Below are 27467 nucleotides of genomic sequence, written 5' to 3'. Positions count from 1 at the left end.
AATTATAACTATTCATTTCATAACGTTTTTAGACCTTATTGGGTCTGCAGATGGGCAGTAATCGTGACGTTTACAGACCCGTTCGCTCCGGAAACGCTGTGAATTTGCGAGTGGAGGCATCGAGAAACCCGAGGACCGGATATCTTTGAGGTTTTGGGTGTCGTGGATGTACAGCCGCATCTGAAAAGTATTGGCACCTCCGAGCCAAACTCACGAGGCAGTCCTTTCTGCTTTTCAATTCTCATATTCGAGACAATTGCCAGAGAGAGCTGCAATGTCTCTATTGCGGTCATACCTATCAATAAGTTGAGTATGCGCGAGTGCCATGGTTATTGGTGGGCCACAATTCATGAACGACTCAATATAGTAGGGTGCCAGTACTTTTCGAATGCGGCTGTACAATAAGCGGCATTTATTATTGGGCTATAGAGCTATCCGGACGCTGGTGTTTAGTAGGTTGCCAAGTGAGGACTTGGCATCGAAAGTTGCCGGATTTCACGAAATAATATATTATTTAACGAAGGGGACAATGAGATCTGTAAATAAAGTCGCAGAAAGTTTTGATTTTTGGTGGGTGGACAGCATCGCCAGGTGGGGGGATACACTTAGCTGTGATAACCTTAACGGTGTAAGTACAGGGTGGATATTGGGTTGTTCTGCGCCAGAGGTGTGTAGCTGATGGCCGGACGCAAGCCGGACGTAAAGTTGCTGAAGCTCGTATCCTTGTTCTAGATAATTCTAGTCCCCCTTTTATTATTGGTTGGACATGATGTGTAATTAAGCTGACGAGAACGATGAGGACCACCCAGGCGGAGGCGTCACTGCGCACATCATCTTTTCCCTGGCAAAATTCCTTGCCCATCATGTGGGCATCTCATAGACTGTGCCACCTTGGTTTCTCGACCTGCTAATAGTCGAATTTTGGTTTTATCCAGTCTGCCCATGGAAATCAATGGATGTCGAAACCGCCGAGATTGATACTCCTGTCATCACGATATCAGCATCTTCATTGCACATTTACCCTTTATTCAACTAAATACAGTGCCCGAGATCGAAAGGCTATACTGTATCTACACTAGCCTCATCTACAGTTTCATGGATCCGGACCCTGGGGTTTATTTTGACAGACCTGACGTTAGCTTGCCGAGAACTCGATCTTTCCAGCTTCAAATCCTGGGCGCGGAGAAAGCCATTCCCGTGATTTGGTGAACAACTTAGTCGTATCCGCAAAGCCGTTTGTTTACTGTTTAGGTTTGTTGTGTGGGCCGTGGACCGTAATTGACTTCTTCCTGCGCATGCGCCGGATACCGGTAGGGTACTTAAGCTTTTGCAGATCTCTTGGCATTATGAAAATCCCTGCAATAGTAGAATAGCTACAATAAGATCCTAGGACTTATCGATTACCTATCATGCAAAACAACTCGTCACGCTGACCTGGTCTGCAAGATAATGATATATAATACGTGCTTGTTGTCCATCACGGCGCCCTCGTGAGCACAACGTGTTTGGACAGAAGACGGGGTGGTTTTGTTTCATCCCTTCGTTATCAACGGCTCACCACAAAACTGTGAGACTAACGAGATCGAGAACTGTCACACAATAATCCTCGATCGATTAACTTTCCTAGACCATGTTCCACGCAAGGCCCGCCAGTCGCCGTTTCTCTTGGCAATTCTTGATCTGGGCAATGAATTTCCAGGCTTGGAAATCTTCTTGATATTAGAAACTAGTTTTACTTACCATTGCCAGGAGAAACGGCAACTGAGTTGTTACGGCCGTTTGCGCGCCTATTAATATAAGAACGGCGTTCTTCGTTAAATTTTCAGTTTTCACGGCGTTATCCTTATGCTAAGAAGCCGTGACAATCGAAAGAATACATATATTGGAATGGCAGTCATTGATTTTGCTAAAATATGACGGTTGCCCTAAACTACATGTACGTATCTATTTAGGAAGAACTATATACGCAATATTAAAACAGATTGACTCTACTTTGGCTCTACCGCAGCGATTTATGTGAGCGCCTGCTGCACAAGATTTTACTCTGTCTCATGGACATATCATCTGATCTCTGCCAAAGTTATTTTGTGCTTTGCCGCAAGTCGGAGATCTTCCAGTACCAAGACTCTAGAGGCAAGGGCGCCCCAACCCTACTTTAATTACATCTTATCATATAGATATTGCCACCGCAGTACTTTTTGCCCGGATCGGGCGTACGTGGCTAATATTTCTTAACATAGGGCAGCTCTAATGGGATATCACTCACTTTCTCACTTACTAAATATCAATCTGTCCTAATCTAGTAGTTATCACTCTGATCTCAATCATGGCATATCACTCACTACCGGAAAGGCCAAAAAAATGGATTTTTATTGAAGCTGTTTTTATAAAAAAGTAATCTAATGAATGTTATAACTCCACCGCATGCATGCAAAACCAACAACTAAACCAATCTAAATAAGAACAACGAATGGCAGCCGGCTAGAAGCATACGTATACTCCCTAGCCAGAACTCAACAGACCAGAATAAACCAAATAACAATCCACACGAAAGAAACCCAGATGCAATATCCCCAATCACCAGCGCTCGCTCACACACTCGCGCACACATCCACCGGCACTCATCCGCCCGCTCATTCGCTGACACTCACTATTTAATACTTGGGGCACTGACCACCAACGGCAACCCAAATCAACGCCCCGTTAACCTTAGTGCACTTCAAGTCCGCCTTCATATTTCCATCCAATCCACAGACCACATTTCCCTCCGTCGCACATGTCTCACAGGCCCTCCTCGTCGCTTGGAACGGCTTTCCCGACGGGCATCCATCGACCTGCTGGGGTGGGGTGAAGACACCGCACTTGTCCGAGTCGTCAACCGGCACCCAGCTCAGGGTTGTGCCAAAGGCGGTACAGATCAGGTCCGTGACGCGGTCCTCATCGCGGCCGCAAACGACGTTGCCGACGGTACTGCAAGAGGAGCAGCCGGCTTGGCCGGTGAAGGGTTTACCGGAGGGGCACTCGGGGACGGGGGCGGTGGTGGGGGAGGTGATGGGGCTGGCGGCGACGAGGATGCCAGCGAAGGCAACGAGGAGGAGGGAGAGCATGGAGAACATCTGCATTTTTAGATTGGAGGAGTGGGTTTTTGGAAGTAGAAGTTTTTGTAGAGGAAGATGGAGGCAGAGAAGTAGATTGAAGACAATTGAGAATCGAGAATCTGGGTTGATCTGAGCTGAGAACTGAAGGTGAAGATGAAGATGGTTGAGAAGGATGAGGAGGAGGGAAGAGAATTGAGGTAGGAATTGGAAGTTCTTTATACTGAAAGATTTCTGTAGTAGAGCAGAGAGATATCCCCCACACACACTTCACGACCTACAGATTTTCTGCGATCACCATTATTGTCCCGTCAAATCATAAGAATACACGCTAGACGTCGTCAGCAGATATCATTACCACACCTCTGTGCCGGCAAGCACCTCCATTAGAAATCTACTCTAATCGCAATATTCGGTCATAATGAACAACTGAGTAATACCGAGTGAAGTATTTGGAATGTTCATGACATCAAGTGGATGTAGGCGGATTTAGGTATACAGGTCGATATTACTCCTAAGAAAGAAAGGAAAAAGGTTTTGCAGCTTATCACGCAGTTTCTCCAATGGACGGGCTGCTCCGTAACTCACTTGCAGTACATGTATGATACAGCAAATTAGGTGAAATAAGTAAATAGTAACATTACCGATCGAGTTAGACACCCCGGCCATGTGGTCGAAAATTTCCCCAGATTTATTCTTACCCGGTGCCGACGTATGACAGTACATATACCGCCAGCCTTAGGATTGGTAACGGGGGGGGTCGTGCGTAAGTACCCAATCTTAAATTTACCAGCCGAAGCTATCCCCATGGTATTGGTATTGGGTTATCTGTAAGACCTATATCGAGAATAGTGCATGTAGAGTGTGTACATGCATTACCAAGAATAAGGTTGTCATTGGCGGCTGGTGCGTGGCTGTGAGTAAGGTAAGATGTGTGGCTATGACAACGCATGCATGCTCGGGATAGTTTCATGTTTATTTGCGATTGGAGCGTAACGGGTCCGTGAGGTCAAGTAATCACAAAAAGCGAGAAAACTGGGCGTGTGCAAAGACTTGCTAGTGTCTATTTAAGGATATCGTCGAGTGATATTCTATGAGGTAATTTCTTGAAGGCTAGGAGCTCTTCGATCCCCAGAGAGTTTTGTGTGAGAGTTGTTGAAAGTTCTCTATTCTTGGATATTGATGTGGGCTTTTACCCAACAAGGTGTTTATATTGTGACCCACCAGCCAAGGCTGTCATTCATTGACTGAATACATGTATATACTGAGTTATGAGGCCTGCTAGGAAAACAAATCCAGAATATTAAGGTCCATTATACTATATGATCGATCGCGGAGAGGATTCTAGTCAAAAGTCTTTGGCGGCATAATTGCTTCCAGCATGTACCTCTTCCGTTGCCCTGGTCTGAAAAATATCTTCGGTTGCCCTGGTCTGGAAAAATATCTTGCATTCGCGATCATTGGCCTACCTCCCGAACCATACCATTAGCCTATATTATATTATCAAGTCCTATGCTTTGCGCAACGAGCGGAGTTTTTCCGGTCCTATTAGAAGCCTTTTAGCTGCACGGGTTGAACAGGAATTCGAGCTTGGACAAGAGTTCCTGCACGCATTATTGGTTGAACGATTGAAGTCTCTTCCTATAACATGAGCTACGCGTCCTGACCAACCCGCTCGATTTTCGGTTCAACACGCGCAGTTAAAAGATTCTATTATTTAACCCATCAACCATAAATATCGATGATAAAAAATCACCTACTGTTCATCGCTAATATTACTTCTCATAATTATAGTAGTATGTAAGAAATACCAAGCCAGATCTGCACTTATAGGTAATTTTTCGGATTAATAGCTAGCACACCCAGCTGCAGCGCGAAATAATACGAACCCCCATGACCAGGAAAGCAAGAAAATCCTTACTCCAAAAAGACAATAAAAGCGAGTATATAGTGATGCAAAGGCACTGGTACAGTCACCATTCCAGAATATGCTTCGTCGTTTTTTCCTAAGGGTTTTTTCCGTTTTTTTTTTCTCTCCTACTAATTTAGTAACAAATGTCGAAGTGAAGGTATTCATCATGCTTTAAAGCCGAAATAATAAAAAGAAAATCATCGAGTGCATACCGATATAGGATCTTGGCATCACGATGACTCTCATGAGCTGACTTGTGGCAGCTATATCAGTCGAAATATCAGAAAGTTACAGCCTTCTAGTACATGTAGAAATGATAGTGATATGACAATAGATGCATATGGGGTACCTATATTATAAGACGTAATTTAAGTAAGGTTGAGCTAAGCACCCTCACCTCTGAAGTCTTGGTACTGGAATTAAAACTGTCAGCAACGCACAAAATATCTTTAGTAGAGATCAGATGATATGTTTATCAAGGATCACGGTTTAATTTTCACCCGGAAACTACTCCCACCACCGACCAGTTTTGACACAGACATTCTGTTTGCATGGGGCCACATACAGAGCATTCTGCCGCTAGATCACTTTCCTACATCTTGCACCGTCTGTCATTGGCATTTGAGGAAGAGCTGGTGCCAAGCAACACAAGTGCCCAAACCATGATATGGCAGCTAGAATGATATTTCATGTCCGAGCCTACATACACATAATTATCCATCTACATCTAATGCTCCGTCGACTCAATCACCTCTGGATACCTAAACCCAGCCTGCGCCCTCACGGTATCCATCGCCTCCATAACCAGCAACGACTCCTCCAGCGGTATAGTCTCACTCTCCAGCTTCCCGTCCCTCAAACACCTCGCGGCCTCATCCGCCTCCCAATGCATTCCCTTGCCCGCAGGCACTGGGCACTCCACCCTCTCAACACCTTTCCCGGCCACAACGATCGAGTATCCCGCTGGCGCATAGGCCGGGTGATCGACACGGATCTCGCCGAGCGTGCCTTGGATCTTGATGGCGGTGTGGTTGTTGTCCTCGGGGTCAGCGGCAACACGGATGCTGCTCGTGGCGATGCCGATCGAGTTGGGGAACTTCACGATGACGGCGTTCTCAACGTCGACGCCTGTGCGCTCGTATTTGGAGATTGTGCCGGTAACGGTGGGTTTGGATTTGGGCTTGACGGCAGCGGGGAGAGTGTGGTAGAGGGTTTGGTAGACCCAGGTTAGGGAGTAGACGCCGACTATGGGGTTTACAGGTTAGTTGTGATCCTTTGGCTTTTGGCTTTGTTAGAATAGATGGTGACTTACGATCTAGTAGTACTCCTCCGGCAAGATCAGGGTTCACCTGTGGCATACATCAGCATCTTCCATATCTGGCCGTCACTCTATTCCAAGAGCATCCCCGATCCTAACTCACCATCCTATGCGAATCATCATATTTCTCCTCCGGTGCCTGCGCCATACTCAGATCCGCAAAGACCCTCCTAACCTCTCCGATGCGTCCCTCCTTAATCAACGCCCTAATCTGCACACTGATCGGGAAGAACCTCGTCCACACGGCCTCCATCAAAAACAGTCCCTTATTCCTCGCCAGCTCCACCAAGATCCTGGTCTGCTCCGTATTGACCGTGAATGGCTTCTCACACACCACGGGCTTGCCCGCATTCAGCGCCATCAGGCATTGCGGAAAGTGGTGCGAGTGCGGCGTCGCAATGTAGATAATGTCGACGTTGGGATCGGCGATGAGCTCCTCGTAGCTTCCGTAGGCGGTGCCGTTGGGCGCGCCGACGTCGGAGAGAAAGGTCTTTGCCCGCTCGAGAGAGGTGGCGGAGGCAGCTGCTTGTACGATGTGCTTGATGTCGGTCACGCCGCGGGTGCTGGGGTCGAGGACAAGGTCCTTGGAGAATTCTGAGACGGATTAGAGGTGGTGATGCATGAGATGACACTGAGAGAATATACCTCCTGCAATCCAGCCGGGGCCTGTAGCTAGCTGTTAGCTTGGTGCTCTGGTAATTGATATCTGGCTGTGAAGAATGGCATACCGAGGATCCCCCAACGAACAGTGTATGGCGCAGACATTATCTCAAGAAGTTGCTGGTAAGTTAAAACGGTATAAATAAAGCAGTACTTGAATTCATTATACGGTTTGGGAGCCCCATCTCTATTTATATCCACTGCCCCTCACTGGCAGCACTGGCACTAGAGGCGGGGATCCGGGCGTGGTTTGTCGTCTGTTTACGCTTTACCCGACGCCCAGGGAAGCTTCTCGCCTAAATGCGGGGAAACCAGCCCGAGAATCCGATACTGGCTAACCATACCGTAGTGCCTGCAGCTTGGACGTCATCGGAGGGGAGCCCCGGGGCAGCACTCCGGAGGGGAGGTTTTGTTGTGTTCCGGGCTTGAGCTTAAAACTCTCTGGGAGATCGGTCTTGTCTCCGTATGGGTCATGTGTGGAATAGATGCAGCTGGTGGGGATGCACAAGTACATATGAGTATCCTTGCAGATGCTCATCATGAGGTTAAAACCCGGATGCTAGTGCTTAGCAATTGGTTTCGGACTTAGGGACTCGGGTGTTTAATGATACTTTTTATGATATCAGCGCAAGTCTAGATTCCTATGGGAACATATCGCTCGAACTCTGCTCGCAGTCTCTTTGCAGGGTACAGCTTGTTATGCTTCTTGGAGTGTTCTTTTTATCCCTCTCTCGAAACATGTGGGACCGGTCATTGGCCGTTTGGCCTGAAACGGTAGTGACTGAAATCGAAGCACGTGTTCAATTAGGAATCGACAATAGTAATTTTTTTCAAATTTAATACGTTATCTCAATTGAGAGTACCTACATAACTGCATGTACTATGACATTTTGCGCAAACCAGTCAGTACAAGATAAAGGGACGAGCACCGATTGATCTTCCATGACGCATACCCCAATGCGCAGTATACATCTAAGCCACAGCATCCATACCACTAAGCTATCGAAAAACAGAAATAAAAACGGCTAGTTGTCATTCTAGCAGAGTGCCACAGGTTACACCTTAGTATAGTTATGAGTGAGTGAGAGATGGTGTTTGGGGGTTATTTTGCGTCTATTTTGGGAGATAAATGGTTTTTCGGATGCCACTGCCCTTTTGACGGCTTTTAAATAGTGTTATCTCCAGTGCGCGGCCCTTTTCGTCTCTGGGTATCATCACGGAGTGGATGGGTTCGTTTTTGGGAGTCATGACTGATTGATAATTCATTAATTGTTTGCAGCTCGGCCTGGGGCTGACAATATCTGACAAGTAGCATCAACGAAAACAAGGAAATAAGATACCACAATACAATAATGCAATACAAGTCTCCAAATACAGTTTGTTTTCTTTTCGTTCCTCCCTTCGTCAAGCTGCCCTTAGGTTACCCACCCCATTTCTAGTTCTCTCAACTCGCTCACTTCTCTCTAGGCTGTCGGAGCCAGGACAGCTCGAGCTGCTCGGAGGTTTTTTTATACGACGACGACGAATGTTGTGGGTGAATGTTAGTTTCTTGGGGCGATGAGGATGTAGATGGTGTATATGTTGATCGTTCTAAGAGTCTTTTCAAATGAATTTGATCTAACTGTTTTATGGTTGTGGTGTTCACTAGTATATGTGATGAGTTGGGGTCGTGACCCGGAGGTGCGGACTTTCTTCTTCCTCATCAACATGACGCGGAATAATCTCCCTCCTGTAGTTTAGGCTGTTTCTCAGCTAAATGTGTTCCGTATTCGATACGGGATTGACATTTCCATAGGTTTTCTGTTGGTTGTTATGCCGTAAACAGAATCGTCTGCGTTGGCTTGTTCGTGCATAGCGTTTGATAACTGGTTTTTCGCATCTCTCTGTATGCCGTGATTCACCTTGGGTATCCCATTAACATTCGCAAAGTTACAGTAACGTACTCCCTCGAAAAAGAGGGATTCCTGTGCTCTATCGCTTCGAGGATGAGGGACATTGGGTATATGTTTCAAGTAGCAGTCTCCACGATTGGTTTCTAAAAATTATTGTTGCCGATTCTTGGGTATTGAAATGATCCAATCAGTGAGAATAATGTGATAATGAGGCAGAGGTGAATAAGGAAGTAGACCGCCGGCCACGGACAAGCCGAACGTCCATAGAGTACTTCGGTATAAGAGGAGGTATGCGACATTTCGAATAATTATAAGTGCCGTCACCCCCCCCCCCCCGCCCCCAAGGCCCTCCGCAATAGCTCCACATCCAATCACCGCCTCTCTAGCTCAATCTCCACCCACCTCTCCAACGCTATCTGCTCCTCCTGTACATACCCGCCAAACAACCCCGGACACGCCTCCACCAGCACACACGCCACCAGGTGCACACACACCGGCACATCCCCCTCCCCTCGCATCCTACCCCCCCATAATCCGCCTTCTTCACCCATCCCCATCACCTCCCCCGCTCCACCCCCGGCGCCCCGGCGCCCAAACGCGGCCCACGCAAATGCCCCGCAGCTGCACCACCACGCCGCAGGGCGCACCACGTGTACTGTGGCAGAAGAGGACGACGAGACGAAGTATGCGTATTTCTTGCTGTGTGCGGCGGGGCGGCAGCGGTGCACGCGGCGGTGGTCGAGGAGGTCGAGCGCGGGGAGGAGCGTGCTCGGGAGGAGGTGGGAGAGTGCTAAGAGGAGGTCTTGGGACGAGGGTGGGAGGGTGTGGAGGGTGTTGGGGCCGGGAGATGCGGGGGTGGGGTGCTGCTGGTGCAGGGTGGTGAGGAGGGTGTTGAGGAGGTGGCGGGGGGTGGGGAGCGACATGATACTGGGGTTGGTGGAGGTGGGAGTGAGGCTTGTTGTGGGGTTTGATTAGTAACCACCAATGTCTTCTGCCGGTGGCAGGAGAAGTCCCCAGGCGAAAAAACTGTGGTCCTTAATATTAAACAGTGCGTCTTACACTTATGCATGTATTAATATGTATAAAGTATAAACAAGTCGATAACCGCTGGTTCTGACCCTCAGTCAGGACGAGGCGGGGTGCTAGCTCAGCCTAGCTGGGAGGAGGCAGCGCCCAGGGTTAGGTGTATGTCGAGGAAATGACCGGAATGCAGGAAACCCCGAGGATGTCAAAGCCTCGCCCCTTTGCGATGGATATACCCGCAGTTTCCTTATATTCAGAAAAGGAAGATATATGGACTGTCTGCAGACAAGAGACATTGCCTTTCCTATGTCACGAGCCCCCCATAGAGTTAAAAGCAGCAAAGGAAACAATGTGAACATGGGGTTGGACGTGGCCCAGTGGTATAGAGCTCACACTCTATACCGAACTCGTGAGCGTTCAACCCCCCCTCCGGACCGGACGTAGAAAAGATGTAGCAACCGAGGCTTAGGCGGGGTGTTGTGAACTTTTTTGTTCTTTTTTTGTTTTGTATAACTTATTGATGTCGAGCGGGTGTTTTTCTTATTTTTATTTTTTACTAGAGGTTTTCCCGTTTGTTACCAACCGGAATCATTTCATGACGCACCATCTCAATTTATTCTATCAATTCAAACCAGGTTGGTGAATGGAATAAAGCCTTACGTTTCTCTTTTTTCCTGCTACTCTGGCCTGGAACACCTTTTTGCCTTTGAAAATACTTTCCCGGGCGGAGTAAACAGAACAGTCATTCCATTGAAGGGCTGTTCCGCCATATTCCAGTACTCCCTTAACGTTCTATGTAGGAAGCCTGGGTGCAGGGCCAATCATCACCCGCCATTTGCGAAATTTCTTTTCGTCCTGACCTTTTATATATTAGGAGATTAGTAGATGATCAATTGATCAAGGCTTGAACCGATCAGCTGATGTCTGGCCTATTCAGTCTCGTAGAGGATGTACGCAGTAGAGTGATGAATACTAACTCCTATAGTTTGCCCCTGCGACCCGATAATGGACTAAACTAGTGGTATAGCTGGGCCGGGTCTCAATCTTTCCCTCTTACTTCCAAGGAAACCTCCAATAAAGCCCAAAGCGTGCTCGGTTCTTTATAAAGATAGTTTAAACCCCACAGAAAACCAAAGGTTGGTCCAAAATCTTGGCTTGTCCACTGACAGATCCACTGTGGCTATATATGTGCCATAAGGTTTTGGTTAGGCATCAAACCGGACGAAAAAAAACCAACGATTGTTCACCAAAAAGGTTGAAGCGAATTGTTGGTGTCGGCACTGCGGATCTGGATTTCAATGATCTCCTCATGGTTTAATTACTAGATGTTATCATCAAGGAGCTCCAGGGCGGAGGACTAGCGGATGAGAATAAGCTGGTAGATAGCCTCGAGCTAGGTGAGTTTAGGGTTGTTTATAGCTCTCCCTATGATGCGTTCGTTCAACTATCTATATCTTTGAGTTTAAGTAGAATGGAGTAGACTTTCCTCGAGCCTTCAGACGGCTATGAGTAGAGGATGAATTATTGAATCAACTATATCTAAGAAGGAAACCGAGTGATGTTTGATGACACAGCAAATACTGGCCTTCCTCGTGGAGAGGCATAGTTAAAGTTGAGCGTATTAAGAGGTTATTAACTAGTTTGGTATTCCTCTAGACATGCGATGTGTCGTTTATAATATCCTAGGGGTTGGTTGAGAACAGACATAGAGAGGGTTAGGTGGCTCCGGTTCGTCTTGGCACGTTAGTGTCAAGTACCACTCCTGGGCGTTGCAAAACATGGGCGAGTGGTCTAATCGGTAGACTGCTCGTCGGGTTAGACACCGAGTGTTTGTGCTCAGGGCGATGGAAGGCTCTGGGTTCAAGCCAGGGGTGGGAGTAGTAACTGGAGTTAATCGCCGGTTGCAGTACTTTTTGTTCTTTTTTTGTCGGAAGCAGAGAAAATAAATTAGTGGTACTCGGGGTTTTTTATTTACTCTCTAGGAGGAAAAGGCGTATTTGTAGTCTTGCGACAGATGTTATCTTACAGATCCCCGGGAACGAACATATAACGGGTCATCAGTCATATCAATCTAAAAAAGTATAAAACTACACAAAAAAGATATCCAAAAACTCGTCACAACTCATCGTCATCTGTCCCTCCTGATGATTCGTTTATTTCCGGGAGTTCCACGACTGGACTCTCTTCCTTCTTTGTCCTTGCCGGCTGCTTCCTTGCCGGTGCCTCTGCCTTGCCTCTACCTCTACCTCTTCCCCTACCTCGCCCTCTTCCACCTCTCCCTCTCACCGTGGGCTGCTCCTCCTCCTCATCTTCCTCCACCGTATCCCCTACCTGCGTCTGGGATTCCTCCGGCGTCTTTATCAGTGTAAACGCTTCAAACGGCTTTCTCGGGGTGGTAGTTCATCGTCGTCAATGTCACTCCGATCCGACGGCACGTTGGGGCGTATATAACCCTCTTCAGAATCTTCCGTATCCTCTGTTTTATCACTTGGCGGCGGTGCAACGGACTTCCCTTTGTCGACCTTCATTTTTACGAAACCATCGGAGTCTGACTCGCTGGGCGGGGCGACGGGTTTGCGTTTTCTACTCGCTATCGTGGCCTTTGGTTTGTCACGGGATGCGCGGGTGGGGGCAGGAGCTGGCGGCGGCGATGGACTAGGTTCTGGCTCGGGCTTGACTTCTACAGATCCTTGCGGTCCAGCAGGGCCTGGGCCTGTGGGGGTTCCGGTGGCCTCCTCTAGCGCACGGGATAGTTCGCGGATCTTGCTCTTCTTGGAATTGAGGAGCAGGGCGAACTTGGAGAGGAGCATCTCCTCGTGTTCTTTTTTAAGGTCTACGAGGGTGCTGAGCTGTTTGGTAAGTTTTTGGATCGCTTCTTCCTGGCTTTTTAGCTGTGATTGGAGGTCCTTGAGCTCGGACTGTAATGCTTTGTCAGTAATTGCCGTCTTGCGTGGGATGAAATACTTACAGAGCTATCTGAAACGGCACCACAGCTCTCGATGGCCCATTCGAAAATAGGAATGTCTTCTTCTACCTCTGGGAGCTTGATGGCGGCGATACGCTGCTTGATTCCACCAATATCTTGGCGGATAGTCAGCTGTTTCGGCGGAAATTAGCATCTCAAGCTACTAATATCCGAGCCGATAAAAAGCGCATACAGTTATATAATTCTTATCTACTGAAGCTGCCATCTCAACCCCCCTGGGGACCAGCTGTGGCTCCGTGATTGGAATCTTCAGCAATACCGAAAATATCCTCTCCAGCTCTGCGACACTGCCGGTGTAGGACTTGGCCCGGAGCTCATCTAGTTTACTCTGTTTCACTACTCCCGAACCGACCAGTCAGCCACTGCTCATTTCTTTCAGGCGGCAAAACGAGACAAACATTTGAATCCAAAAGCTGACTCCCCGTCAGTCGCGTGCAGCTGTAGGTTTAGCGGCGAGGAGGCATTCGTGGGCGTGGTGTGGAGAAGTATATATTGGTTTTCATCTGGCGTGTCGTTTCGTAAGACACGCAAAAGTGTCCCCTTTGCTTGAGTCGCCGCCATCTCCGTCTTAATTTCGCGTCGTAACTGTTTGAGGAGACGCGACGACAACAGTGGGTTGGAATGCGTCGCGCGCGTTAGAGGTCGGAGTCATGGTGTGCACGTGATGTTACACTAATTACGTGTTTCGAGTGAGAGATTGTGCAGCGTTAATTACCACACGATATTACATAGGTATCGTCATAGTCGTCAATCATTATGCACGATGGCACTTTCTTGCTTTCTTGATGCCGGATGGTGGTTCCTGCAGAGGGCTTGCTGCGGAGTTAAGCTTAAGCTTATCTCACTCTGTGGGCCAAGGCGGTACGTTTACTCCTTAGTTACATGTCCCGTCTGCAAGGCGTCACGGATTCTCCGCTTAGTCAAGGCAATTGAGGATGTCGTGTTTCACTGCATACAGCATACAGCATAGCATGGGAGAGAGAAGAGATACATTGCGGATTATTGCCTCTAGGGTTCGGGGGTTTTGGTATTTCGGAAATGTTTCAGGGAGGACTCGGAATGTCCAGGAATCCCGAGTGTCAGGATGAGCCTGCGAAAAACAGCTTATGCCGCCGAAACTCATTCCGGTCATGCGGGTAGGTTTTTCGAGCTTGGGGTAAGGTACTTAAGTTCTCTAGACCTGGGGGGGGGGGGGGGGGGGAGTGGGGAATCGGGGTAGTTGGGGGCTACTTGCGAGCACTGCGGGGTAACTATCGGACAAGTGGTATGTCGATGAGTACGGATAACAGTAGATACGCACGATACAGATGGCCAGAGGCAGTAAGATGAAGTGCTCCTTAAATGTCGCAACATAGAGTAGCTGGAGCTCATATAGCTTGTCGGGATAAGGTTTTTAATTAACTATCTCAGGCAATTGTTGAATCTCTGATGCGCGATATTGCGCAATCACGTGAAGAGGGAATTTATCTAGGGTTAGGGGACAGTGTCAGATTACCGTAGTCCGCATATGGCGGTAATCGTCACTAGTGCGTCAGAGCGTCCAACGTAACCCCATCATCTCATTTTCAAGGCCCAAGGGAAGGAAGGGCAGAAGGACGGGGACAGGGCAGCGCAGGGAAGCGAAGGGAAGTTTGATTACAATCTGCGATAGATGCCTATCTGTGTGTGAGTGTATTTGTAGGATTATGTGAGTATATGTGTGAGCGAGTGAGTGCTTGAGTGAGTGTTCAACCGCAGTCCGGGACACAAGGAAACAGGAAACGGAGAGAGACAAGGCGGGCAAAGGCAGGCAGGCAACTAGGGGACGTTACTCTACAGGCTACCTATCTCTGTATCGATCGAGAAACAAGAAACACGGCCTGTGAAAGGGATGCTGTTCTAAACAGCCAGACAGACAGGACAAACAGACCAGCCACAGGGTCCAGACAGACAGAGTCCCATTGGGGAATTACCGTCATCTTAAAGGCCATCTTCTTCTTGACCTTCTTCTTCTCATCTCCACAAACCAAAAACCCCATACTCGCACCACACATCACATAAACCTCCCCCCATCCTCGTGTTTGCTCTCTATTCTCCTATTCGTCTATCTACAGTCTAGATAGCTTGCATTTGTGATTGTGGCTTGCTCACTCGATGATTTGAACTACATGAGCTAATCTACATACACTTCTACTTACACCACCACCACTCTACAACTGCTGCAGTAGCCATCACATCACATTCCTCCCCCACCCACAAGCTTTCTCCGCATTATTCAACAACCTCAACCTCTCAACACTTCCCCCACATTCACACCACACCACATCGCTCACACACCCTTACAAAAGGTACACAGGCTGAGAGAGAGAGAGAACAAGAGAGACCACACACCTACCCATACTCTCTAATACATGGACACTCAAGATGCTCCCTCTTTGCCCTCGCCACAGAATACAGAAGGAGAGGTTGAGAGATCCTCTACCACCAGTTCCGCTCCTCAAAAAATGCCAAACTCAACGTGCTCCTCCCCAGGTCCCTTAGAATCCGTAGACGAGCTCTACGCCAGCTCAACCTCCTCTGCCTCGCCCGCTTCACCCAAGCCCGCCTCTCCAGTGTCTCAGCGCTCCATCTTCCGTCCGCCCACCGAGTCGCAGTCGCCGTCGCCACGTCCCCCACCTCGTGCCTCACCTGCTAGAACAACCGAGGACCCCCGCTCAGTACTGTTTGATGATCATGTGGCATCCGCACATGTTCCGGGCAGTCTACATCTTGCGCCAGATAGCACCATCGAGCGCCTCATCGAGCGCCAGGGTGCAATCATGTTGATTCGTCAGCTTGCATCTGACCTAGCTCACCGAGACCGCGAGCTTGTGTCTGTACGTCGGCGCGCAGAGGAGCGCGAGAGGGCGCTCAAGCGTATGCTAGTGGAGGTGGAAGTCTCGAACGCTAATATTGAACGTCGGCTTGCCACGGCAACGTTAAGCAGGGAGGACACTAGCTATACTGAGAATATTGACGAGATGATGCAGCAGGCAATGAGCGAGGAGGACACATTCAGTGTTGTAGACGACTCATTCAGTGAGCGTATAGACTGGGATGACGCTGCCGGGGATGACCTGATCACGCCAAAAGCAACGATACGGGCACGTTCGGGAGTACGGGACAGCGACACCTTCTCGATCACATCGGCCGGGTCCACGAGTCGGCGGAACTCTGCGCTGCGAGGCTGGAAGGAATACTTTTGGGGGCCCAAAGGAGCCCAGGAGGAGTACAACAGGGGCCGACCCGCATCACTATTGGCTAAGCGGAGAGGTATCACGAATGAGACTTTTTCGCCACCGCCAGGCCTGGATCGAAATGATCCAGATAGTAGGGCGTCGAGTAGAGCGCCGTCGATATATAGCCCGACGTCACCGGGGAAGCAGGGGCGGGCAGCAAATTTCCAGATTTCTTCTACGATACGGGGGCCTGCGCCGCCGCCGTCGTCGCTATATACTTACCCCCATTTCGCTTCCGACCAGTCTCACCCTACACCGCCGCATTTCCATACTGCCTCATTGTCCCATAAAGACGGGGGTGTTGGTGATCCTGCCGATAATCTGGCAAGAAGGCGGACATCTAGCACAGTCGCCGCCTGGGCCCTGCGCCTCGTAGCCAACGCCCCGCCGACTGACCAAGAGAATCAGCAATATAACCCCAAGAGTCCGCAACAACGTAGTGTCAGCGGTCCCGCTGAACCCTCAGACCGCCGTCTTAGCGCTAGCTCGATTAACCGCGAAGACCTGCAGCGCATCATGGCTAAAAACACGGCTAGGGTTCAACCCAGTAGTCCCCGCCGGCGCGCCCTCTCCTCGGCATCTAACGGTGGCGCACCACCGGCTAAGTTCTTTCCAGCGACAGGGGATGCTAGCGCTAGTGGAGCGGCAGTGGGCCCAGTGGAGATGGATACCATTGTACCGCATGCGGTGCAGCCGCCAACGCTATTACAGTGCTGGAATGAGTACTATCCTACAGACTACCTGACGGATAGGTTTGGTTTTATTTATAATAAGGATCGGAGGAATAGGACTGAGGTTCCAGCGAAGTCAAAAGGGCCAAAGGATGATGAGGAGGCAGAGCGCAGCAGTTTTAGCAGTGCTGACATAGAGTTTCCGGCCACTGTCACCACTTCCGCTACTGCCTCCTCTGCCAATCACACGTCTAATGAGGAGGGTGTGGGCAATGATGCTGCGGACCCAAAAACACCAACAAAGTGGCAAGAACTACTCACTCGGCCTCCATCACCAAGTGTGGGTGCATCCAACGTCTCTCCCAAAGCGTCAATCAATGAACCACCTGCAAGTCGCAGAGGCAGTCTCGCAAAGCCTAAACCACAAGCTATGTCAATCCTTGACAAGCTCAGCACACCCGCACCACCCACATTCTCTTCGGCGCCCCTTGCCATACGCTCCCCACTCCACTCAGACCCCACCAACGGCACCGTCCGCCTACTCCTCGGCCAGCTCAGCGACCTTCACGATACTCTCCAGCGCGACCGTTCTACGAAATGGAACGAATTTTTCCGCCATATCCGACGCGACCGTGAAGAAGCCCCAGAAGGCAGCGGTGTTGGTGACGGTGAGCTCATCGGCATTTCTACCCTCGGTCGTGGCGGAAAAACCCGCTGGAAGGAGTTCAAGTCGCTCGTACTGGGCGGTATTCCAGTTGCATACAGGTGGAAAGTGTGGGCGGAGTGTAGCCGTGCTACTGCCTTAAGAGTGCCTGGCTACTATGAGGATCTGCTAGTGAATGGAGCCGATGACCCAGGAGTTCTGGGACAGATCGAGATGGATATCAATAGGACTCTCACGGACAATATCTTCTACAGGAAGGGCCCAGGAGTCGGTAAGCTCAAACAGGTTCTTGTAGCGTATAGTCGTAGGAACCCCGCAGTGGGGTACTGTCAGGGTATGAACATGATTGTAGCGAGCTTGCTGCTCATCATGCCGAGTGAAGAGGACGCATTTTGGGTACTATGTAGTATTGTGGAGAAGATACTCCCAAAGACGTATTTCGAGACTAGTTTGCTTGCGTCGAGGGCGGATCAACAGGTATGATTCCCCATTGTCTTGTGCTGTAGTCACAGCCTCTCACTCGTTCCAACGACGCCGCTAACTCTACCACAGGTGCTAAAGCAGTATGTCCGCGAAATCCTCCCCGCCCTCGACTCCCACTTGTCGAAGCTTTCGGTTGAGCTTGAAGCCCTCACCTTCCAATGGTTTTTGTCAATCTTCACCGATTGTCTCGCCGCGGAGGCACTCTTCCGCGTTTGGGATGTTGTTTTGTGTCTCGTCGGCTCTCCGTTCCTGTTCCAAGTGGCTCTAGCGCTACTCAAGTTAAACGAGAAAGCACTGCTAGACTGCAATTCCGCTGCGGGGGTTTACAGCTATCTTAACGGGGAGATGACGCATCAGGGCATTAGTATCGATGGACTTATCAGGGAGAGCGATGCAATGAGACATGTGGTTAAGAAAGTAGATGTAGAGAGACGTAGAGAGAAGGCCGTCGAGAGGGAGCTGGCAGATATGGCAGGAAGTGAGGCGGCCCCTGACGATATTGCTGCTGCTATGGAGGACTCAGTTAAGTCGCAGGAGCCTGTGGTGTCTCCGGACCCAGCTGTTCCCCCGGAGACGGTTGTTTCTCCGGACCCGGTGGTCTCGGAGGCGACAATCACGCCGCCGCACCCGCTTTCGCCTGAGACTGCGCCAGTGGTGTCTGAAGCAGAAAGCCCACCTGCACCGGCTAAAGCGTTACCGGAAACGGTGGAGGAGGTGGGGGAGGTGGGGGAGGTGGGGGAGGTGGGGGAGGTGGTGGGAGAGGTGGAGGAGATGGAAGGGAAGCCGATAGTAGTGATGGTGGAGGACGTGGACTTGAGTGCTACTAAAAGCCTTGAGGTTTCGGTGTCTTTGACCCCCACTCCCGAACCCGAAATTGAGAAGTCGGAGAGCTCGGTGATGTCGCCTAGGTCGTCGCCGATGCCATCGGCTGCTGCGGCTGCAGTGTTGTTGTCCGCTATGTAATGTGAAATGGGGATATGTGAAAGTGTGCTTTTTATACCTTTTTCTATCTTTTGACATTGGTTTGGGTGGGGCGTTGGGATTTATCTTTTTTGTCCTGTCTGTTTTGTGTTTGCGTAGGGCACTTTGGTTATATAAAGTGGTATTACCGGTGTTTTTGTATCTATTTCCTCTCTCTCTCTTTTTTTGTCTTCCTTTTTAGTTTGTTATATTGGGTGTTTTTCTTTTCTTTATCGTTCTCTCTTTCCACTCTCTAGGGTCATTGGTTCAGGTACTACTTGGTTTATTGGTCGATTCTAAATAGTGGTCGGCCGGGGTTTTTTTCTTGTCTTTTCTCATACCAATTGCGAATATCATTTACGGAGTTTGTCGCTTTTTTTTTTCTTTCTTCGCTTTTTTTGTTTATCTATGCTGTCTATCAGTACTGTCTGTGGCTTGGGTCTGGTTAGGTTATGTTATGTTAGGTCGGGTTTGGTTTGGTCTCTGGTTTGGTTTGGTTTAATTTCGGTGTTTCCTTTTCCCTTTTCTTTTTTTATTGTTCTACATACTACTTGGTCATCGTAGATGCGAGGGGATGTCAGACTACTTACTTAACTTTACATACATACATCTGCATGGGAGAAGGAGAGATAAATTATACTCTTTTCCTTTATATTTTATCTAGAACAAGGGCGGGGGATATAGCGTAGAGGAGAGTGGTGATGGGGGGTACTATGCATGTAGTATGTAGTCGTATATACAACATAATATGTTATTTACGGGCTTTCTTATACCAAGTGCTTTTTAGATAGTACGGAGGGGAGGGGAGGGGGAAGAGCATGGGGTGTTCCATGGGTTCGCTTCAAGGTGGTTTGAGCATTCGAGAAGTGGCTAATAATATGATTCTTAGATTTTATATATCGCGGCTTCAGTGAATAATAGGTCTATAAATATTAATTTTCGAATTATTAGGCCACTATCGTGGTGCGAACTTTGAAGTCTCTTGAATCCAAGAAGGTTAGATGTTCTCCCATGCCTGCAGAGGGCGTTACTAACCCCCACGCCAACCATTAACCTGGTCCAACGCTAGCTCAACAAACTACGAACAAAAAGAGAGTTTGAATAAATACATGATAATCTGCCTAACAGATGGTTTCGTGGTGTAGTTGGTTATCACACAAGTCTAACACACTTGTGGTCCCCGGTTCGAGCCCGGGCGAAATCATTCCTTTTTTTTCATTTTCCCCTCTTGAATCCGCGGACGTTCTGAAGTGGGGAAAACTTTTGCTGTTTGAGATTTTGGTTGCCAGGAAGTTATGCAGTGATCCTCACAGGGATAGATGGCGGGTATCTGTATGTATGCTTTTCTTTTTCTGCGTTCGGATCGGCGGGTGGCCAGGTTAACTGTTGGGTTTCTGGTACTTGTATTGCCTTGTGGTCTTTGTATCGGAACATTTGTGGGTTTTAGATCATTACCCTTCAAACCTTGGGCCTGGGTAAGAAGAGGCAGTGGTTGGGGGGGGGGGGGGGGGTTCTGTGTGATCGCGTAAACTACGGCCCCCGAAACGAGAACTTGGATCATTGACACCCCCCTTCGATCCCTCTCCCCGGTCAAGACCCTGTTAGACATACTCCCATCCTAGGGCATGAGCATGAGCATGAGCATGAGCATGGTGGTTCTTGGATGTTTCAAATAGCGGTTTTGAGCCTCCCCCTTCCCCACCTCCGTGTGTTAAACCACGGTCGCTACATAGTGTTGATTTCAAATAATGCCAGAGTGGTTAGAGTTTGACTGCACACGTGCGCAAGACCTGGATTTACTGTGGTACATACCACGCTCCTGGCGTGGGGTGTTGCGGCGCTTTTCGGGATTTGGATTTGTGGTCATAATATTCTTGGAATCCGTAGTGTTGTGATGTTGGAGCGATGTTATATCATGCTCTCCCAGGGTGTGTTTTCGGCTGTCGTTTCGTTTCGTTTCGTTTCCCGACTCTACTTTGGCTGTATAGCTGTGTGTAGTTGTGTTTGCGCAGCTGCAGCTGAGAGTTTGCGGTTGTCTCTTTCTTTAGTGTTGTCTTTGCGGTAACGTCTGCAGCTGTTTTATCGTCGAAAACCTTTACTGTCGGTGGGGTTCGCTGTCGATATAACACGGCTAGATCACTTCTGTAGAGCTACAATATATATGTAGCTAGCTAGAGTAGAGCTACACACGCATGCATCACCGCGCCGCACCCGCACCCGCATCCGCATCCGCTGCGCAGGTGTCAGTCTAGAGTATGCACCCTCCCTCCCTCGCAGCCACGCACATGGCAGCTCTGTCCCACCTCGGTAGGTACTCCAGGCACTCTACGAGTCTAAGGGTGGATGTAGGTACTCGCGATAAAGTAGATTTCCGAGAGAGCGCCTCGATCATTGGCGCCGTGTGTGTGTGGAGAGGGTGCACTGGCTTACATAATGCGGCCCCCAACAGTCATCTCTGGGGGCCAGGAACGTGTGTGCCTGGTGACCGGGGTGCTTGTTGGGATGATGACTGACATCACACGCACGCCGCGGTACTGCACAAACGAGACGGCTCTGCTGCTTTCTATCCCCCTGGGCGACGACCACTGCTTGTTCTTCTTCTTCTTCTTCTTCTTCTGCACCGTAACCACCGTCACCGCTACCACAACCACAACTGCCATCGTCACCGCCACCACCACCACTGACAGCAGGAGAAGCAGAGATAACAGCAGTTCCAGGACGAATCCAGAGATCAGAGAGCTTCACTTAGCAGACCATCGAGCAGACACAGCCAGTCAAACAAAAACACAAAGACAGGAGATACTAGCTAGCCATGACACAGCCCTGGGACTACATCGCCGTACTCCCCCCCCCCCCCCCCTCTTCTACTCCAAACATCCACTAACAACCCCCCAGAAAGTCGTCAACATCGGCGACAGTGGCTGCGGCAAATCCTCCGTTCGTCTCCCCCCCCCCCCCCCCACCCCCTCTCCCCATCCCACCCCCTCCCGTTCACCACAACTAACACTCCCCCCTAGCTCACAATCCGGCTCTGCGAAGGCCGCTTCACCCCCACACACGACGTCACCATCGGCGTCGAATTCGGCTCCCGCATCATCCCCTGCGACCCCACCTCCACATCCCCCAACCCGCCCAAAATCAAGCTCCAAATCTGGGACACCGCCGGCCAAGAGTCCTTCCGCGCCATCACGCGCTCCTACTTCCGCGGCGCCACAGGAGCCCTACTAGTCTACGACATTACGCGGCGCGACACATTTACGCATGTCCAAGGGTGGCTCGAGGAGCTGCGGGGCGCGGCGGAGCCGAACATCAGCATAATACTCGTGGGGAACAAGAGTGACCTGGCGGATGATGGTGAGGGGGGGGGAGGGAAGAGGGAGGTGGGGGTGGAGGAGGCGAGGGAGTGGGCGAGGGTTAATGGTGTGAAGGCGGTGGTGGAGACGAGTGCGAAGACGGGAGAGGGCGTGGAGGAGGCGTTTGTGGATGTGGCGTGCGAGATTTATCGGAATATTAGGGACGGCGTGTATGATCTGAATGACCGCAGTCATGGCATAAGGGCGAACTCGAATACGGCGAGGGCGAGCTTGAGTATGGATGAGACGGTGAAGGCGAGGGGCGGGTGCTGTTAGCTGTAGTGGGGGGGGGGGGTGTACTTGGCTAGTTACTTTTTTTTTGATTGTGCTTGTGTTTTTTTTCTCGTTTTCTTTTTTTCTTTACTTCTTTAGTTCTGCGGTTGGTTGGCCGTGGTAGTAGAGGTTGCGGCAGCGGCGGCGGTAGCGGGAGAGAGCTCTTGCTAGCTGCTGGGGGAGCTGCGATTCTGGTTTCTTTTCTTTGGGCGCTGGGATAAGGACATCATTCGGGGTTGGGTTTTTTTTTCTTCTTTTGTTTTTCCTTACATATATTTGGCTTGCGGTACCTAATGATCACCATACGTATGGGGGGCATCTCTTTTGTTACCGCGCACAAATCTTTTCATTTTTCTACAAAGGTCAAAAATACATAAACACATAAATACATACACCATTTCAGAGCTGATAACCATCGCCGCGAGAGAAGAGAAAGACCAAGAGAGAGAGAAAATGCAAATCCGTTTTATTACCGTGCTGATTACTTACCATAACGCCTCTAGCTAAGTTAACTGTTTTTGCCTACAAAGGGGTGGGCTGCTACTTCCCCACCTGCTACAAAAAAAAACCACAAACCAATCATTACCCTAAAAATCCATCTCAACGCCCACACTCGCCCCATACCACCCCTTCACCCCCTTCGCCCCCCCCTCCCCCAGAAAGCCCGCAATTCCCCTCTCCCCCTCCTCCAAATCCTCCGGCCACTCCACTTCCACCCCCAACCCCTTACTCCCCCCCGCCTTCTTCCCGCCAGGCGCCCCCTCCAACATATCCCTCGCCGTACTCCAACTAAACCGCACCACCTCCGCTCTCCACCCAAACACACTATCCATCTCCCCCCTCAGCCACTTCTTCGTCTTCTCATCCCCCGGATACCCACTCCCCGCCGCCGCCGCTCCCTCACCCCCAACCAATACCTCCAGCGCCTCGTCCCTTGTCACCTTCGCACACACACTCGCCGCCGACACAATCGGATACAGGCTATCCGCCTTCTTGCTCACCGTGACCCTTACCGTCGGAAACCGCTTCTGTAGCTTCGCCTGGTAGGCCGCGGGCGGGCCGACAGTGTCAACATACACCTCGGCCACATTGACGCCGCGCTCCAGCACGCCCGCGATTAGCGCTATGGTCGCGTCCAGCGCCTGCGCATTCAAATTGTACGCCGCGCCGCGCAGCATTCCGGCCGAGATATCCTTTGCGGAGAGGGCCTGCGTCGCCCAGCCGATTGCCTCGTGGAGCGGGGAGGCCGGCGTGGTGAGGATGGTCATGAGCGAGGCGCGGAAGGCGGGAGTGAGCTTTTTGGAGTCGTCGAAGTTGTAGGAGGAGAGGAGGGGCGCGTCGGTGGAGAGGCAGTAGGCAATTGCGTAGACCATGGGGCCGAGGACGGGGCCACGACCAGCTTCGTCCACGCCGAGGATGACGGGAGTGGTGGGCGAGGCGGCGACGCGGGTGGGGATGGGGGAGTGGTAGGTGTTCGTCGTGCCAATGGTGAGGGAGGCGCGGTCGACGGAGGGGAGGGTGGTAGGGAGGATGGCCTCGGTGGCGGAGGGCTCGGGAGAGGGTTCGGGGGAGCCTGTGGATGACATTTTGGTATGGTGTTGTGGGTTTTGAGGTTTTGAGGTTTTTGACTGGAAGTGTAAGTCTAGACTTTCGGTGCGACGCGATTGATCTTCAGACAGGGAACGCGATTCCCACGTGGCAAGAACCCTAACCCTGTACGATAAGGATTCCACGGCCAAACGCACACTTCCAAATCCACAGTCTTGAATTACTGCCCTTTTGTGGGCCGGATATGTCGTGCAGGTGGTTGTGGGTTAAGGGCCAATGATTGCTGTGTCACCTTTTTTTATAGCTGGCTGGCGGGCTGGGCTTGGCAGGGGTAATAATTGTCCTGCAACTAAACGTGACCACGGTGCCTATTTATAAGGCAGTCAAGATAACACTTAGTTTTATTTAGGCCGGCAATCTTTACCAGCGCATATTGTTTGAGCTATACGCCGCAAAACACGGCTAAGGAACATGTACTGATTCATCTGGGTCCCCCATCCGCCCAAGATAAGTTAAAAGTCCCTTCTTTCCAGGGGGTTGCACTCACTACATGTATACGTATTTAATGTAGTATCGTGGTCCACAAGAATGAGCGTCCTTGTGTTCTTGCCTCGAGGACATGGCCCGGAGACTCCCAATATCAGTGACCCATGAGGACGCGGAGGTTCATCGAGGATAGTATGTGTCCTTGCCTCGAGGTACCTCGAGGACAGTAATGGATATTATATAGGGCCTAGAAGGGCCATATCTTAAAATATAAGCACTGTACAAATGTTATTAATGTTATATATAGAGAGAGCAAGTACAGTTCAACCATACCTGTAGAGAAATATGACTAGCCTCGGGGAACCTCGAGGACACGCCCATCATACCTCGGGGATAGGTAGGCAGGGACAAGAGTTGACAAGAACAGAGCACCTTGAGAACAGTTAGAAATCTTACTTGTAAACCATACATGCACTGATGTGCAGCCACTCCTGAGCAGACAGCATAGTCGGCAATGGAACAGAGCAGTACTTTCCCTTAATATCGACGGTAAGAGTGAGTTGGCGGAGATACGGTTCAAGCTCAACGATCATGTTTATTGGTAAAACGGAATGGTGGGGTGGCTTTCTAGAGCTGGCTTTTTGGTCTGCTCCCGTTAAATGAAGATGATAGACTTGAGTGATTGACAAGAGGGATAGTACTTTATGCCCTATATATAGCTAGATGGTGTATTACTGTCCTTTTTCTTAGTGTCCCGCTGGCATAGTTGGAGCTTTGTTACATGTCCTTAGCCGACCCTAACCCTTATGTATACATGTCTACATGTACTTGAGCTAGGCGCTGGGGTGCCTAAAGGTAAGGTTCTCAACGAGTGATCGCCTGTGACCCAATCCACAGCCCGCGCGTCCCGCATCACACTCCCGTTCCCACACATCAAACCTAACCTAGACCCGCCCCCAACCCGTCTACTTTCATGCTTCCAGCGGACGTAGCTCCCACTGCTACACTTTCAACCACACTCGCTCCCTTCCACACTCCCGCAACCATCCCTCGCCTGCACCAAATTCATCACACGACCATCACCAACCTCAGATGGCCTCTTGTTCTCGTCCGAACAGCTCTATATCTTGAATATCGCCTATCCTTCAGGTAGTGCAATACTAGTGTGTAGTGGTTCATCATACACAGGAGGAGGATAAGTAGGATACGTATCATAACATCCTCATCCCCATCTCATCTACCCATCCCCATCCCCATCCCCCAACTCCATCTACCTGTTAGCCACAACCGCCCAGTTATCTACCAACCCGAGGAGCCGCTATGTCAGATCTATCTGATCCCAAGGCTATCCTTGAAGTCGGAAGGTCTGACATACTGGCCTCTGGGCGCGGGTGAGTGGTTGGTTGTGTGGTGTACCTGCTTGGGAGAGGAAAATTGGTTAGAAACTAAGGACATAGAGCATCACCTACACAAAACAGCCTGTCACAGAGAGCGTGCTCTACCAGTCTACAGAGCCTTCTACACGAGCTGAAAACCGGAGGAAAATACGTTAACATAATTCAAATTCAAAAAAACTAAGTCAAAAAATAAATTTCTTTCCAACATAAAAGCACAGCGAAAAGGAGAGACATCCGACTCTGCTTCTTTATATCCAGCCACACAGTGTTCCCACCAAGCATGGGAAGTTCGGGTTATCGACCTCGACCCCTCTGGACGATACTATAGCCAGTGGGCTACAGCGAGGGATGGGATTGTGCCTTTCTGATGCTGTTATGAGAGGGCTTGTATTGGAAGCGGGAGGGATTACTTGTATGCCCCTACCAATACCCGAAATTCACACTGCACAGCTGAATCCTTGAAACTACTACAAAGAAAAGATGTAAAGCACACAGCGAAAGCCCTACATCCGGGGAAAGCAATACTAACTGCCTGGAACAGCCAGTTTGGAAAGCATTGGGGTCACCTTCCGCTATGGATTAGCAGGGCTGACGGTACGGTTTACGCCAGAATAATCACGAGCTAAAGCTTTGCACGGATGTGAATTCTATTCCATGATCATCACCCCGCAAAAGTGTCTCGATTTACACACCGAAGTCACGAAGGTCCCCCGCAAAGAAAGCATTATGCTACCCTGTTTCTCGGCATTTTAGTATGCCCATCCCGCAACATAAGCATAGCAATACACTTCAAAACCACTGAGCCTCCGGGAATCAAGCAGTCCCGTAGAAATAACAGCAGCTTACTGACCAGCTCAACTACTATTAATGCCAATGAGTCGATTGATCAATTGATCAATTAACTAATGACAATGTTAGTGTCAGTCATGGGTTATCACTCGACCCGATCGAAGCCACACTATGAGAAGTATGGCTGCTTTCTCGGCGATTTCTAATAACTGCATGTAGTATAAAGGAGGAGATCGAAGTTTAACTCACGAACCTCTCCAGTACAAACCATTCAATTCCTACAGGGCTTGTCTCCATCACTCATCGAATCTATTAATGTGTTCGAATTTATTCTTGCTAATTGCCCTTTGGTGAGGTCTAGAGGTTGTACTGGACTAGTAAAACATAGTTGCTATAAACTGGCCTCCGTCCATGGACCTAGTCTATCTATTATGCTGCTTATCCTCTGCATCGTAATTGGTTGTTTCGGCTGGCTCAAGTCACTGAACAATGATTTGCAACATCTGTGCGCTACAATCAACTAGCTGAACCCAATACCAAAACCTCGCCTCAAGCGTCTAACAATTGGCTATGGGGATCAAACTATTTTGGCTGTAATTGACCGGTAAGAACATTCCCAACCCGCTGCGGATCATTGGCTAAGGCACTTTTGAAATTGGCCGGATTTCACTAAGGCAAAATCTACAATCGAGGAGATAGG

The 27467-nt window shown here is 49.8% G+C and overlaps 7 protein-coding genes across 7 annotated transcripts; 2 read left to right on the top strand and 5 right to left on the bottom strand.

Annotated features, from left to right (window-relative positions):
• Positions 1–2654: 2654 nt before the first annotated feature.
• LAJ45_08729 (uncharacterized protein) lies at positions 2655–3122 on the bottom strand (the record flags this gene model as incomplete). The annotated part of the gene is made up of 1 exon (XM_046118278.1): positions 2655–3122. One exon carries the CDS (start codon positions 3120–3122, stop codon positions 2655–2657), a length of 468 nt encoding a protein of 155 aa, XP_045968555.1.
• Positions 3123–5734: 2612 nt separating this feature from the next.
• On the bottom strand, positions 5735–7090 carry LAJ45_08728 (uncharacterized protein; the record flags this gene model as incomplete). Its single annotated transcript, XM_046118277.1, has 5 exons — positions 5735–6252; positions 6320–6356; positions 6429–6919; positions 6971–6991; positions 7054–7090. The coding sequence occupies 5 exons, from the start codon at positions 7088–7090 to the stop codon at positions 5735–5737; spliced, it is 1104 nt and encodes a 367-aa protein (XP_045968554.1).
• A 2158-nt stretch (positions 7091–9248) lies between these two features.
• Positions 9249–9800, bottom strand: LAJ45_08727 (uncharacterized protein; the record flags this gene model as incomplete). Its single annotated transcript, XM_046118276.1, has 1 exon — positions 9249–9800. One exon carries the CDS (start codon positions 9798–9800, stop codon positions 9249–9251), a length of 552 nt encoding a protein of 183 aa, XP_045968553.1.
• Positions 9801–12015: 2215 nt separating this feature from the next.
• Positions 12016–13447, bottom strand: LAJ45_08726 (uncharacterized protein; the record flags this gene model as incomplete). Its single annotated transcript, XM_046118275.1, has 5 exons — positions 12016–12272; positions 12353–12818; positions 12869–12997; positions 13059–13222; positions 13285–13447. The coding sequence occupies 5 exons, from the start codon at positions 13445–13447 to the stop codon at positions 12016–12018; spliced, it is 1179 nt and encodes a 392-aa protein (XP_045968552.1).
• A 1922-nt stretch (positions 13448–15369) lies between these two features.
• Positions 15370–18924, top strand: LAJ45_08725 (uncharacterized protein; the record flags this gene model as incomplete). The annotated part of the gene is made up of 2 exons (XM_046118274.1): positions 15370–17955; positions 18031–18924. 2 exons carry the CDS (start codon positions 15370–15372, stop codon positions 18922–18924), a joined length of 3480 nt encoding a protein of 1159 aa, XP_045968551.1.
• A 2809-nt stretch (positions 18925–21733) lies between these two features.
• Positions 21734–22550, top strand: LAJ45_08724 (uncharacterized protein; the record flags this gene model as incomplete). Its single annotated transcript, XM_046118273.1, has 3 exons — positions 21734–21760; positions 21817–21858; positions 21939–22550. 3 exons carry the CDS (start codon positions 21734–21736, stop codon positions 22548–22550), a joined length of 681 nt encoding a protein of 226 aa, XP_045968550.1.
• A 584-nt stretch (positions 22551–23134) lies between these two features.
• LAJ45_08723 (uncharacterized protein) lies at positions 23135–24133 on the bottom strand (the record flags this gene model as incomplete). The annotated part of the gene is made up of 1 exon (XM_046118272.1): positions 23135–24133. The coding sequence occupies one exon, from the start codon at positions 24131–24133 to the stop codon at positions 23135–23137; it is 999 nt and encodes a 332-aa protein (XP_045968549.1).
• Positions 24134–27467: the final 3334 nt, after the last annotated feature.

The sequence above is a fragment of the Morchella importuna genome (assembly GCF_003444635.1).
Source record: "Morchella importuna strain M04M26 chromosome Unknown Morimp01GS031, whole genome shotgun sequence".
In the NCBI taxonomy this organism is placed as follows: Eukaryota; Fungi; Ascomycota; class Pezizomycetes; order Pezizales; family Morchellaceae; genus Morchella; species Morchella importuna.
The sequence above is the reverse complement of the archived record's forward strand: the minus strand, read 5'-3'. Positions and strand labels throughout refer to the sequence as shown.